Below are 15,876 nucleotides of genomic sequence, written 5' to 3'. Positions count from 1 at the left end.
AGTTGGCTAATTCAGTTGAATGAATGGGTAGAGTTTAAAGAAAACAAGTATATACAACAGTTGTCCAGTTTAACAAGCTCAGCTTTTCATCATACCGTACCTGCTTCAAAGGTCTAGTTGATCTTGCTCAAAGCCTTTTATCAGCAGATCATGAGTTTGTTATGTTCAGTGAGTTTTCAACAGATCCTCTTGAGAAATTATTTGGTAAGGTTGTGGGGGAACATATTTTATAAATGTTCAGCAGGTCTCCGAAAAACTGTCAATAAGCAAGATCATGCTTGTTTTGCATCAGGAAAGTGACATTTCGTCTGTATGTGCACCAGCTGGGCATGTTTGCAATCTAACTCATATCATACAGAATGGTTTTATCAGAAGTGGAAGTGTTTGAGGGATTGCCAAGTATAGAAAAGAATTTATCATTTGATGAATTGCAAGCCATTGTTTACTTAGTTGGATGATGGATATGTTACAATGAAAGAGGAAATTTGTAGTAAGGATGACTTTCTTTTACTATGAAAATTTTGGATCTTATACCCATTACTTGAATCGGGGAGGATTAAATGTACCAAACAATGCAACATGTCAGATTGTCAGTAGTGTGGTTTTTTCTATTTTATTTTTGGTTGTAAAATTAAATGTTTGCCAAAAGTCACTTAGCACAATTTTTCAGTATATGTAAGTGATTTTTATGAATATGACTTCATTACATTGTAGTACTTTGCCCAATATTTTGCTCAATAAGTTATGCAAAGCAATGACTCCATTGTCATGCATAGAACCATCTCAGAAACTGTTAAAGTTGCAGTAATCATAATATATATATACAGTACGCTTTTAACAAACTGTTCATTCTGAAAACATATATATAACTTCTAATGTTGGCCTCGTATTTGGTAACACAGCAACCCCCTAATATGTTTGGACCCAATTGAATGCATATCATAAATCGTTGCTCAATCACACCCAACATGTATAAACATTAAACAATATTGTCACAACCTACTGTATTTAAGTGATTCCCTTGAGAATTGTATGTCAAATGTACAAGTTTGGCCTAAAAAGGCATAAGCTGCATATCAAGTATATATGTGTTAATAAGCATTAAGCATTGTTATATATCTTGGGTGTTTGAGGTACGAAGTTTGTTGCATTAATTAGTAGGTGCTTGAGTACTGAAAAATTTGGTTGTTCCTGTTCTATGTGGAATGCAATAAGCTGAGTAACAGTAGTTTCAAGGTTTTGTGTTATTCTCTGTTTTTCTTGTGCTGCCAACAAGCAAGGCACATTCATTTACAAGGTATAGGCTATATTATATAAATGCATCAATTAAACAAAATATTTTAATCTTCTATGATGTCATAAACAACCTGCATCACCCCCAAATAGTTGCTATTGACCCATGCTTAGCAGAAAATATCTTGACTCCAAAAATGTGTAGTCTTATTAAGGAAATGTGTATTTATACCATCCGCCTCCAGTTTTTGACTGGGGGCGCGTGGTGTCCAGGCCTGTTATAGAGATCGCCTTGGTACAGTTAAAGTAAAACTGTAATCACCGGCAGCAGACCGCAGGAGTCTTGCGGTTGTAAAGTGATATTAGATTAGGTTCCAAAATTGAAATTACATCGGCCTCCAGTTCTTACGTTGGCAAGGCCTGTGTGTATATTGATTGCTATGATGTTAACCTTAGTAACCCTCTTTGGACTTAGGCCTGGCTTGTCAGCTGTGATTTCTATGCAACCATTGATTCATTTGAATTTTTAGCCTACTTTGTACTGCATTTCGGTGTCAATATATCTGGTTTTGGTTTCTATTATAACGTACTCATTATGTTGATTGTACGGTACCTGGTTCACTTACTTTCAATGATGGTTTGTTGCAGTTGGTTTTCTAAAAGTATGAGATGTCATAGTGCTTGTAAAGTGAATCTGGGCTAGCCTAGTCCAGTTTGTTTATTTAATATGTACAATGGAAGAGTAACACGATCACAAGACATAAAAGATGTAATTCACATCAAAGTGAAAGTATGTTGAATAACTTAGTCGCTTACTGGATTTTCCCATTGCACATGTTATGTATAAAGTAATATGTGAGAACTTATATTAAATATATCAACTTGTGTACAGAGGTTTCACTGAAGACATAATTGACTTCAGCTTACTTTTTTATGAAGATTGTAACAGTTTGTTCAAAAAAAAATCAGTGAATTCTTTCAGTAATGCTTACTGACTTGCCATATATTGTTTTTTTTTTAGAAGTATGCGGGGTACTTTAATCCTGAAAGCCGAAGTTTCGCTGTAGATCCACATCTAACAAGTTTTGAAGATTTGCAAAAAATTTTGGTAGAAGCTTTCAGCTTAAATGGGTGAGGATAAACTGTAGGCTACTAAATATCTTGTTTATGAAAGTTTGTTGATGGTACAAGTGTACGAAGTCTTTAATGTAACTATAATAAATTTAGATAATTTCTTGGTCAACATCTTATAACAACAATAAATTTGCGGTATAATACCGTACAATACTAGTTTTGAGCCCATGACTTTTAGGGGCAGACACATCACCCACACTTTATCACTTGCAATTTAGGTACTATTCTGAGCACCGACAGTTTGTATTTTACTGAGTGTTTAGTGCTTGTGACTATGGTAAGTGCATATAAAAATCGCAATCACAAAAGTTGAAGATGTAGGTTCAGGTTCCATGTACATTGTACAAGTTTGTGGCCTTGAACAAGTGAATGTTGCATACATGCTTCCAAATTTAGACACTACCAAGAAGCTGACCAAAGACTATTAATTTTCTCAAATCGCTCCATCTAGCAAGGTGGCAGTTCCAAATTTAAATGGGCCTAAGCAGATTGGCCACTCAACCAAAGCAAATACTTATACTACATTAGTAGCCTATTTTTCACAAGACTGCTGAGATTGAATAAGCCAATTTGTTTTAAAGCTACACCATTATTATTGCGACAAACTGTAAATGCTGCCTATGCTAGTGAACACTCAATGCTCTTTTGCTGGTCCTTTTTAAGATTGTAGAGCAATTTCTTCCAGTAGACTGGCCCATATTTATAAATGGTATGACACACTTAAATATTCTTACCTTGCTATTTTTATTTATTGGATAACACTGTATATATAAGTCTTTTGATTTCTATATGCATGGGTAACAATATCCTTTCTTTTTAGACCTTTTCATATAACCTATTTATGCCGTGATGATGCTGGTGAGAACGTTTTCTTATCCATGCTTACAGATTGGGATTTGGATGCCGCCTTTATGACTTCATCTGACCCACATCTTCGATTAAAGGTTTGTATTGAATAAATGAATATTTCATATCAATGTACAAGTGTGCATTGCATGGTTTTAATATATTTGAAATTGTGTTAAAGAGGCTTTCATGCTTTAGAATGGTGTTTATGCATGTGTCTCGAAGCTATGTGTCTTATTGTCAGGCCTACAAGCTTCCGACGGCCATGGACGCCAGGAAGTCGTTAAATGGCCTCCAAAACTAACATGCCGGTAGGCCATGTTTGATCACATGTTTCCACAATATTTCTCAATTTTGGTTGGTATTTCAAACTTTTCTCCCCTTTTGTACGTGAAACATTTTACTCTTCACTCGCATTCGCAACCTTTTTTAACAAACAAGGCGAAATCTCCACATGCCCTCGAGAAATATTGCTGATAAAGGTTTAGCAAAAAGTCTGAGCGTTGATGTATAAAAACTCAAAGACGAGCTGTAGCCTACTGGATCGTCCCTCAAGGTTACTTAAAGAGACTTTCATATTTAGGAAGCTTGTATTATAAGTCTTCTATCCTTTTCTAAACTTCCTTCAATGCACAACTATTTGAAGCTTATTTGATTAATTCATTTTAAAGGATTAAAAATAGTTCTTTACAAACACCAAACAATAACACGAAAAGATCTCAGCCATCCGGACGGCATTAATAAAAAACTGAAGTGATTGAAAATAAAAAGTCAAACAATACTGGCTCTACCTTTGGGAAGGCACCTTCCCGTAGGTGAAGCGCTAACAAATTAGGTGAGGCGCGCAGAAACAATTAAGCAAATGAGCCTCGGGAATACCTACACCTACTTGGGAAGCAGCAAGCAGTGCATTCAAGTAGGCTACAACAGCAAACATGTTTCAGAGCCATGTTTGCATTGTTCTTACCCTACTGAACGCAAAACCACGATACTAATTAAAAGGTTTTTAAAAACACAAATTTTTAACGGATTTTAATTTGGCTGTGTACCCGAGAATATTTGGCCGCTGAAAGAAGCTCTAGTTGGGCCATGCTTGGTTACCTGAAAAATAAAAGAGCTTAGAGGCCTGCAATTACTTTTTTTAATCTAATTTTTTTAATCTTTTTTTAAAATACAAATCTAATAGCTGTGGCTGTTTTATTCCCAGCTGGATGCAGAACCTTATAAAGATGGTTTGATGTCGAAGATGAAAGAATGGGACTCTCCTGATCCTCCCAATTTACACGGCAGCAATACCAATCTGATTAAAACTATTTTTCAACCAGTTACTAACGTCACAAACAGGCAAGTTGTTTATTGTACATATTTCAGTAGCTTATATGACTACTGTATTCCGGTAGCAGTTTTATTACCGTACTTGAAATTTTTTTTGAATCCAAGCATATATGTGGCGCTGAAGTTTTGAATTGAATGGATGAGAAAGTAAAAAATCTAACTTGTTATTTCCACTAACAAGTGCTGTGTGCCATTATTTGTCTTGCCAGAAGTAGTGGTAGTGCGTTTTTGATGAATGTTGATTTATTGTCATACCTCATACTACCTGAATGTCGAACTGATAGGCAACTACTTTTTCAAGCGTTGGTTATGTTGGATAATCTCATCAATCGGACATTCTTCCAGCATTGGTGGGGTCTGTTACTGCCTAAACATTGTACATCAAAGCTACATTACACATACCTTCCAAACTGGTTTTAGAACAATCATATGCAATGTTATTTAACAGTTTTAACCTTTTTCTTGTATCACAAACAGCTGTGCGTGATACATTGAGTGTTTTATTATATTTATCCTGCACTACAGACATCATTATTCTGATGTAGGCTATTGTAGATGCGGAGTGAAATCTTCCCCATCACCACAAGATCTGATAAAATAAAAAAAATAGATCTATTACTTCATAATAAGTGTATTGCTAATAAAATAACATCAGAATGAATCAGATTCTAGTTTACATTTTATTTTTAAGACTGGTAACTGATGCCGTCAATCATTATTCATAAGCGACACACCAATACTAGTATATATTATATGCATCAATTCATCGCTTCAAGCATTATGTTTTCGGTACCAGAAAGGTTTTATTGGATATAACAATTCGTTTTCGAAATATTAAATAGTCAAAACATTTCACGTTCAATCAGTTTAGAATGGCAATCTGATGGTGTCTACTGTTTATATGCAGCATGAACAGTATGATCTTTCACAACGCCCAGAAATCGTGGGTTGATTCACTCGGAGGAGCAATCAGCAAACTCGCGGTAGGGTGGGCTTCCAACTCGAACCAGGATGTTTCACTGGATTTCTTTCCTGCAAAACCTCCTTTAGGTGCGTAAACCACAAGTAGGAATTTTTAAACGATCTGAAAGCATAGACTATTTTTTGATTTCCTACTACAACAAATACGTGTTTACTCGAGAGAATGAAGATCTTACTGGAGTGGGGTGTGTGATACGACACAATGTAGCCTACCGTACTGCAGGGTGCGTCGAGATTCATTGCTTGTCACTGAGGTGCTATCTTCGAACCTTTTCCTAAAGTATATTTCACAATGTATTACATTAGGCATTAGCCACTACTCTTGTGCATACGATATGTTTGGCATTTTTATGTGGTGGATCAAAAACGTGTTTTGTGAACAACCTTGCGACTTGTATCTCTATAACCCAAGGGTCTGCTACTATTCGGCGAGTCTGATTCGGCGAGTCCGATTCGGAGAGGCCGGTTCAGAGAGTTCCCTATTCGGAGACAGTCTGTTTCGGAGAGTTCCCTATTCGGAGATTTTTTGAAATTTTTTTTAAAAATTATTATTAATTTTAAAAATTAATTATTTAAAAATTATAGGTTTACTCTAAACTGCCACTTAGGTTTTAACTTCATCTTTTATGGCAAACGCTATTTGGCAACTGTCTTTTTTAGTTGACACGTTTTCGCTGAGACTTTATCTCATTAACCCCTATCGTTAATCATGAAAACTGTTGTTTTGATGTAAAACACATATTTTGAACGAACCCAGACAACAAAATTTGTCATTTTTACATTGATTCGAACGTCTGCAGACGTTGAATCAATGTAAAAATGACGGATTTTGCCGTCTGGGAAGGCACTCAAAGGTAAACAGTGGGTAAAATGCAAGAATGCAAAAGAAACGATATTGTGGAATAAAATACAAAATTCTCTAAATAAACAGAAGAATCGGACATACATCTCTCTGTTATCATTTTTAATGTAAAAATTCCTTTTTGTGGTCCCTTTGTCTGGAACAAATAAAAGCTGTGCTGTTGAAATTTCCGATTGTAGTTTTGGTCTCAATCTGATCATCATGATTCGGAGTAAGATGTTTGTTAGGTGATTCACAAGGCTAATTGTTCTGTGAAGTGAGCATTCTGTTGCTCCGGTTTTCTTTGGTAAAGTTATGAATATGGAACGTACCGTATCACTAGGATCTTTCCGGTGTCATAAATATGATTTAAGATCTCAGTGGTTAGATCTAAGCCCCACTCATCTAAAGCTTCGATAATTTCAACTATAAAAGAAACGATATTGTGGAATAAAATACAAAATTCTTTAATGTAAATAAACAGACGGCGTCGTTGGATTTAGAATTTTGTAATAGTTGAGGATTCTAATATATTCTAAGTTTGCATGCAGAAGGCGACGCAGGATACATGTCAATTTTATCTGAGCAAACATTAATAGTTCAAAAATAAATTTGATTCGCTTTTTAGTTTTAAGATCTCAATGGTTAGGTCTAAACCCCACTCATCTAAAGCTTCGATAATTTCAACTACTGTAAAAAAGAAACGATATTGTGGAATATCCTAGTATGCGTATCCTAGTCAGCTAAAGTTCTCTTTTCTACACGATTTCAACGTTTAGCGACGTTAAAACGATGTAGAAACGGCTACGGTATTTCAACGTTTAGCGACGTTAAAACGATAGGCCACACATTTGGTTATCTGTTACTACAATGTAAAAATGAACTGTTCAAAGGCTAACTGGGTTCATGCTGGGTTCTTGGAACAAATTTTTACTGGTCGGGATAACTAGGCTACGGTACCCGATAATTTCCTTTCAATCCAATCTGTAGGCGATACGTTTGTTGATCCAAACTACCAGTAATCATTTTAACTATTCAAAAGTACTAACTTATACACATATATACACTTGATTTTTTTTTGTAACATCTTCTTTTTTTTATTTTCCCTTCATAACTTAAATTTTTCTGAAGGTGTTGCGGCCGTGCCAAATTTCTTTCAACTCAATCACTTACTTTGGTCACAATCACGTTTTAACGTTCGCGTTTTGTCGCTTCTACCTTTTTCTCAACCTTTGCTATGTTGACGTGTATTGTTTTTGATATGATGGTCACAAATAAAAACAGCTCAACTGAACTGACATGACGAATTTTCATTTAATTGTTTAAAAATTTTATTTCTATTTTCTCTGCACGATTTCAACGTTTAGCGACGTTGAAGCGATGTAAAAACGGTAATAATAAATAGGCTACGATACCCGATAATTTTCTATTTTTTTTTGCACGATTTCAACGTTTAGCGACGTTAAAACGATGTAAAAACAGCAATGATAATTAGGCTACGGCACTCGATAATTTTCAAAATAAAATTCAAAAAATCTCCGAATAGGAAACTCTCCGAAAAAGGCTGTCTCCGAATAGGGAACTCTCCGAATCGGACTCTCCGAATCGGACTCTCCGAATCGGACTCGCCGAAACGGGCCATTCCGATAACCCAACGTAATAATACTCCATCCTTTCTGAAAGAGTAAAAATTTGAATTGTAACAATAATATCAGATAGACTGATACACGATTGAGCGAAAAATTACGTTTATTTTTATTTTGTGTCAACTTCTCTTCGTGATACATCTTCTCACAACCTATTCAGATGACGCGGAATTTCGTTCTTTTCTCGGCCAAAATGGCAAGCTGACGAAGCCTGAAGGTTTGCGCCTCCGTGTCTACAACGGAGGGGTTTCCCCAGCTCTTCGTAAAGTCGTCTGGCGGCTGCTGCTCAATATATTCCCCGAGCATCTCACAGGACAAGAACGAATTGCTTACACTAAAAAGAAGACCGGTAGGAAAAAATGGGTCCACGTCTTTTAGGCGCAGACAGTTAGGCGCCGGTCAAATAGGCGCGCACACTGTGGCGTCTAGATATTTAGGTGCGGAGCACTGTGGCACCCGTTACATTTTACGGTACATTTTTTACTGATGTTTAGTTAGTTATTATTTGACTTATATAACTAAAAGTGAACTCAGTCATGTTCGGAAACTTGAATAATTTATTGATAAAGCTTTCGCCGACGCAAACCTGGACTAACAACAAATAAATGCCGAACACGCCCATTAAAAAAACAATATATTTTTCTGTTCAATATAACATTTTGTGTGAAAAGCATTGCCGGTTTAAGCAGCTTCACCCACCGAAGCCATGACATATTGTTCTATTCAATACAACATTTTGTGTGAAAAGCATTGCCGGTTTAAGCAGCTTCACTCATTGAAGCCCAGACCAACAACAAATAAATGTACGCGTATTAACTAAACAACATATTTTTCTATTCAAAATATCATTTTGTGTGAAAAGCATTGCATTACCTGCCAAGCTGATACAATATGCAGACATACTAGGAATGGCACCTAAATAAACGGGCGCCATAGTGCTCCGCACCTAAATATCCAGACGCCACAGTGTGCGCGCCTATTAGACCAGCGCCTAAAAGACTTGCTCCCAAAAAAATCGTCTAGTCAGTAAAATGTTCTTGGAAATATAGAGTTCATTTGTAGTATCGTATACTGAAAAGTTTTGTAACTTTGGTTGTAAAAATGTACCTTTAGATTTTATTAGTCGATTGCGTTTTCCGTCTCGTTAGCGAAGGCTGCATGGCCGTTTGACCATGTCAATCTATTGGCCTGAAAAAACTCCATGTTTTGTTAGCCTGATAAAGGTCATGCAAACTTTTTTGAATTTTTCCTCCCTTCTTGTGCAGGTCTAAAATCGCCTCTATTCATGTTAATGTAAGCTTCTGTATATTTCAGATGAATATGAAAGATTGCGCTCGAAATGGCAAGGCAAAGTGGACAACAAGACTGTGGAGCAAATATCGAATATGGTTTGGAAAGACGTTCTTCGCACTGACCGGTAAAACGATGATTGTTTCATGAAACCTATTTTGTGCTGCGTACTTTCTATAGAAATGCTGCGAATGATAAAATCCACATTCCCCCACATTTTGATTTCACTTGACATCCAGTGAGGTCACGCAAGATTTCCAGTCGGTACTAATTGTCATAGTTACATCGTATTATTGCCACGTAGCCAAGGAGTGAGAGCCCTGTTACAACTCTTGAAAAGGCGCCGCTTCGGCATCGCTCAAGAGCATGTGGCTGTGTCTTTGGCAGGACACTTAAAGGCATGTCTGAAGGTGGACACGAAAGATTGGCTTCCTGCCTTCCCATTCACTTGATATAAATCTTGAACCATCCTGCATAAAGCTTGGATACGACAAAAATGCATTTAGACGTTAAAACGATGTAAAAATGACAAGTTTTGCTGGCTTGGTTTGTGCATTTAACCTTTACGATAAGACCAATTATGTTTTCATGCCTTATGCTGAAGCCTATTCGTTTCGCTGCATTTACACCAAAAATTGATTCTCCTTTGTAAACACTAAGTACCCGACAAATGTGTTCGCAATTTAAAATGTTCATACTAAGCTCTTTTTGTGCTTCATGACGCTGCATGACTTGATTCACTTCGGAAGTACGTTTTACTTTAGTCAGTTCACGCGTCGCGCTTTTCTTGTTTACAAAAATTGTATTCAATGCGGCGCTTGATTCGTAATTCACAAACAACGCGAATCGTCATTCTTGCATTGTTTATTTTCCTTTCAGCTCTCATCCTTTTTTCCAAGGTCCAGACGATAATCCGAACACAGTTGCCCTCATGAACGTCTTAACAACGTTTGCTTTAACGCATCCTGACGTCTCTTATTGCCAAGGTGATTTATCCCAGAAGCAAAATCCTTTATTTTTACATTGATTCAACGTCTGCAGACGCTGAATAAATGTAAAAATGATGGATTTTGCTGTCTGGCTAGCTCGTTATACACAATGTTTCTGATTTTTTGTCGATATGGTTCTGTTTTGGTGGGAATGGTATTTTTGTCACTGCGTACTATGATGTGACAGCTATTGTTTATGCTCTACTGTCAAGGGAAAATGACTTGTGCAAATGTGTAAAGGTACACACAAAGGTTCAAATCCCTTTCAAGCTATTTTTATCTTTTTAACGGCAAAATAATGATACCAGTTATTCATCACAGCTTAATTTTATTTAAGTCTTGCATTTTTATGTATCCAACTGGGATGCCAATTTCCTGAAGATTTAACTTAACTGGCTTGCAAGGCGGGAGGCCAATCTTCGTGGCCATCTTCAAGCGTGTGGTCATGAGGTTTGCCTTAGAACGAAACCGTGTGATCTCGACGGGTGTCGAACCAATACCCTTTGGAACGACGTGGAGATGCTCTCACTACTCGTTTGCATGATCGACAATCTTACGTAATCGCCATGCTTGAATCTTTGAAAATCAAAAACTCCGATGGAATCTTTTCGTTTTCCTCTGATTTTCGCAGGGTTCGGTTCAATACAGTTTTTCTTATGGGATGAATTGAACCTCTTTTAAAGGTTTACTTATTTAATTGCTTTCCATCTTCAGGTATGAGCGACCTTGTATCTCCAATACTAATGGTAATGGGCAATGAGGCGCAAGCTTATATTTGCTTCTGTGGACTTATGACCAGGCTGTGCGACAACTTTTCAAGCCACGGGAAGGCCATGTCGATCAAGTTTAAGGTGGGAAGATTCTTCTTACAGTGCTGGCTTTGTATTTGCAGAAGTAACCTTATCTAAGTGATAAGTGACTGACCCTTCATGGTTCGTACTCCATCTGCTTTCTAGACTAGGCCACCGCTACCAAACCGAAAACGATGAATGGCAGACCGACTCCGCCCTTCAACTGGCTAAGAAGAATGATGCTTCTTTGTTACAGACATTGTGATTTAAATTTAATATTGTTACCGTAATACTTGTTACCCTCGTGTAATCATTCACGTACCTAACTTATTTGTCATAGTGAAGTCTAGTGTCATTTCCCTTTCTTGAAAGTTAAAGTAGGAAAGCTAAACAATTACATAGAGACGATTTTTTACAATTTCACACTACTTTGTAGCACTTAGCAATGTTGGTGAAGCATTATGATCGGGAATTTTTTGACTATCTTCATTCTCTGGGAGCGGACAACATGTTCTTTTGCTACCGTTGGATCCTCTTAGAGATGAAGAGAGAGTTTTCATTTGATGATGCCATCACTGTATTAGAGGTAAGTTTGTCTTGCGCGATTTTTATGAGATCTGAAAAGGAAGAAAATTGTTTAATCGCTCTTTTCCAGGTGATGTGGAGTTCATTGCCTCCTCAACCTCCAGAGCTTGATCTTCCTCTTGAACAGTATTCTCCATCAAGTCCTCCTTCCTTACAAGGTTCACATCACAAGTCATCGTTTAACACAAAGAAGACGCAACCAGACCAAGGAAATAGCGTTGATCCAACAACCGAAGAAACATCTTCTGCACCACCCGCTTCATCATCCACCTCCTGGAGTTCCTTCGAGATCTTGGATTCTGTAGATGTTCGTTTACCTTTGCATGATCCTTTAATCGTTAACTCTGAAAAGTATGAAACAACTGCAGCGGATATTGAAGAAGATCAAAAATCTGATGTAGATGATCTTTTCAAAGAGTACGGTTTCAGCTTGGATAGCATTGATTTTCACAATCCCAATTCTCACTCCTCTTCATGCGACTCTAGTCCTTTGCATTCTGCTGGCCACGTCGAAAAATCTCCGTCAGAAAAATCTCCTCTTCCTAGTAAACTGCCGCCTCCTGAAGAGCTTGGATGCGGAAATCCTTTCCTGTTATTTGTGTGTCTTGCCGTCCTCCTTCATGAACGGGATAAACTGATCTCCGAAAAGATGGAGTACGATGACATGGTGATGCATTTCGACAAGATGGTTAGAAAACATTCTCCAACTAAAGTCCTTTCACGTGCAATGAAAATATTCGCGGAGTATCTCAGAGCTGACATTGCATCATCTTCCTCTTGGAGTTAGGAGGAAATATCAAAAGTGCTGTAAATTTAATCACGTACCATTGTAACAACATAAATTATGGTTGTCATGGTTAGTACATGAAAATGCAGCCGTGGTTTCTAAATTTGAATTTTTTCGCCCCATTTGCTGGTGGCTTATGGATAGTGCAATTGAGAACAAACATCTCAGATAGCAAAATCCATCACTTTTACATTGATTCAAGGTCTGCAGACGTTGGATCATTTGTAAAAATGATTGATCTTGCTGTCTGGGATTTTCGAATATTTACTTAAAGGTGCATACTCATCATTGCTTGTCACTTATTCGTGGCTTTATTTTACTTTATTTGAGAAAGTGACTGATTTATTGTGCAATTCTTCAGATCATGTTTTTCTTCATTATTTATTTCTGTCGCTGGGTTTGCAATTCTATGTTGATTTAAGCTTCTAATGTATACCCCAAGGTATCAAAATCCTTCTTGTGTTCATCGATTTAAAGTCTGGAGACGTTGAATCAATGTAAAAGATGGATTCTGTTTGTTGGGATAGTCGAAGAAGCCAAACGTTTGCACAACCATTCCTTGACTAATGTTTCCTTGCTTCTGTGCGAGTTAGTTTCCAAAATCTTATCGTTTTAAATCGTTTTTAATCTAATACACAAATAAATACTATTTTGCACATTTTATGTTTCTTCTATTTCAATTTAAATCCAATCACATTAAATTTTGTTTTGTTCAAAACAACGTTACATCGATGTGGCTCGTTTCTTTTTTGCATTTGTTTTTTTACCCCCTCACAGCGAAATAAGCGGAAAGATTTTTCCACCGTGGTGTAGCATTCAAGATGAGTTCTTGGATATGAATCGAACGATCGGGTGTTCGAATCCCACGCTCGCTTGAGCGAGGCGATTATCACTAGTGGCTTAATTGAATAACTCCGTTTTTTTTTGCAACTAATGTTATACGTATTTATGTTTTAACACTGTCGTTCTTGTTCTACATGTAGACCGTAAGGTCGAGAATGCTTTTTTGTAACTTCAGCAAGTCTAGAATTTCATAAAGATCGAAATTGCAATGATTTTTTTTTTAAAAAGTAAAATTTTAATATTGCTTTTATTAGTAAGCTTTCTGTTATTGTTAATCGCGTAGTGGTTTTACCCAGGCAGCAAATCAACCGTCTGCGGACGTTGAATCAACGTAAAAAATGGTTGATTTGTTGTATACGGAATAACGGTTGCAAGTCCCATTATAGGGGAAAAGCAGCTTTCTTCAATTTTATCCTTGAGCTTTTGTAGGCTATTAGTTTCTTTATTCAACCACTGCTATCCATCTGCATTGTAGTGTTGTAGAATTACCAGTGTTTGATACTTGTATTGTATAGTGTCAAATCAAATCAACTTTTTATTGTCTTCAATACAGGCGTATTTACTGCTGGTGAATTAGTCATCCGGTAAAAACTGCTATTTTTACATTGTTTCAACATCGCGTTGAAAAAAAAGTTGAAAACGTTGAAAGCAGAAATGCTCAAAATTGGGCAACTTTGACTAGCTGGGTGTGTGAGTGAATTTTGTCCTCTCTTCTCTTTTAGAGGTGATGTGATCCTCCTAGTATGCAAGCGGTTCTTTCAGTGGGGGTGGCATGTAAGTTCAAAGCTTAGCTGGCCACGTTAGCTCACAAAGTAGCATTAAAAAAGAATAATTTGAAAATACTCCATATCTACATTGGGGGCGTACTTCTTTTGCGTGCTACAAACAAAACAATGAAATCCTGTGCCTGATTAGGCGTCTTGGTTATCACTATAGGCTACTGCGACTTTGACTTGTCGTCAAAGCTGAGCTAAAACCTTTTCTTTCCCTTAACTTATAAATTGTTTTTGAAAACATGAAATAAATGATGTCGAGGAAGTTGAAACTTGGTAAATGAAACAGTCCGTGCCTTTTTATTCGCTTCATTGCGCTGGTGGCTTCAATAAAACTAATGACCCGTAACGAAAATTCAACCTTTTTATTTTATATTTTCCCTTGTTTAAGTTTAGCACGTGTTCTTCATGATAAGCCAATAGAAAATCCCACTTGGGTTTGGGGACTGCATTCACCTAAAAACTATTTTTAGTTTGTTTTCAGTTCAAAAAAATATTGACAGCAGTCAAATTGCATGTTCAATGATGTAAAGTTTGTGTTCGCTTGGTTGGCAACTTGCTTTCGGTTTTATTGATGTAAAACGACATTGTCCATAAGCTGTGTATTGTGCAATTACAGTAGGGTAGATGCTTTATATCGGTTGTGTTCCAATAAAGGTAAATGAAAACGTTGGTTATTTGTCGCATTAGGTTTAATTTTCTAACCAGCTATTAGGCCTATTTAAGAAATCTAAAACCTCAATTGCTAAGGTAACAGGGATCAGTTGTCAGTAGATGTTACAGAAAATATATTTTGCACTTATTCAGTGCATCTTCAGTTCTGATCAGATACTGATACAGATACAGTTCTGATAAAATACTGGAATAGTCACGTAACTATTCACTGCAGTATTAAGTAAACCAGCTAAATTAGACGCGCTATTTTCAACGAGGTCTTCCCGCTGTGAGATCAGTTATGATTCAACAGAACGTATTGTTTTGTTCACGATGTGTGAGAATTAAATCGAAAACCGATAAAAGAAAAGGTGATTAATGGTCTTGGTTGCAGATATTGCTTGCATTAACAACGTCTCTTACCGCAATTATCACCTAGCTAACCTGACATCATTGTTTTATGCGGTCGCTAAGGTTTAACATCGACTTCCACGATCATGGAATGTTACGTATTGGAACGATTATATCCTACTTACGCAAAAATAAAAAAGATTAATCTCTTAAAACAGCTCTTTCCGCTGTTTTGTCTTGTGAGCTTTGTATATTGCTCAACAAGTGTATAAAGTATAAATTGACAAGAAATCATTAAATTTGAAAATTAAGTTTGAATCACTGCAAATAATCGTATATAATCGTATTCAAAACTTTTAGTTCGGCCGACGCCATTGCACACTCCGTAATCTACGTCGGCAATGATTTTGCGGCAGCAAAAATGTGTTTATTTTGAAAACTGCCGAGCTTGCCCCGTGCAGTGGCGGCTCGTGCCATGGGGCTGCAAGGCTGCAGCCCCCCTGAAAGAAAGAGAAAAGAGGGAAAATATGTTTTCCTCTGTGTTTGTCTGACCCGATTACTTTTTTCACTTGTGGATTGCGGATCGAAAATTAAAATATTTAAAGTTTCGTTTGGAAACATGGCTTTTGGACAACATTCTCTGCAGCCCCAGATTTTGGATTTCGAGCGCTCTGATTGGCTAAAAAATAGCCTTGAAGTTCCACGTCTTTTGGTATTTTACAGCAATTTTAGAATCTGTTGGGGCTGCATGGAAAACAGCCCTCCCTAACCGAATAATTTTACAGACTTTTTAAAGT

General features: G+C 37.0%; 1 protein-coding gene across 1 annotated transcript; it reads left to right on the top strand.

Annotated features, from left to right (window-relative positions):
• The first annotated feature begins 1,927 nt into the window (after window positions 1-1,927).
• On the top strand, window positions 1,928-14,746 carry LOC145775472 (TBC1 domain family member 25-like). Its single transcript, XM_082586766.1, has 11 exons — window positions 1,928-2,023; window positions 2,255-2,364; window positions 3,188-3,311; window positions 4,421-4,557; window positions 5,456-5,598; window positions 8,177-8,365; window positions 9,331-9,433; window positions 10,186-10,292; window positions 11,010-11,146; window positions 11,523-11,672; window positions 11,742-14,746. Exons 1-11 carry the CDS (start codon window positions 1,961-1,963, stop codon window positions 12,456-12,458), a joined length of 1,980 nt encoding a protein of 659 aa, XP_082442892.1. The 5' UTR covers window positions 1,928-1,960; the 3' UTR covers window positions 12,459-14,746.
• Window positions 14,747-15,876: the final 1,130 nt, after the last annotated feature.

This window comes from Aplidium turbinatum, chromosome 8 (genome assembly GCF_918807975.1).
Source record: "Aplidium turbinatum chromosome 8, kaAplTurb1.1, whole genome shotgun sequence".
NCBI lineage: Eukaryota > Metazoa > Chordata > Ascidiacea > Aplousobranchia > Polyclinidae > Aplidium > Aplidium turbinatum.
The sequence above is the reverse complement of the archived record's forward strand: the minus strand, read 5'-3'. Positions and strand labels throughout refer to the sequence as shown.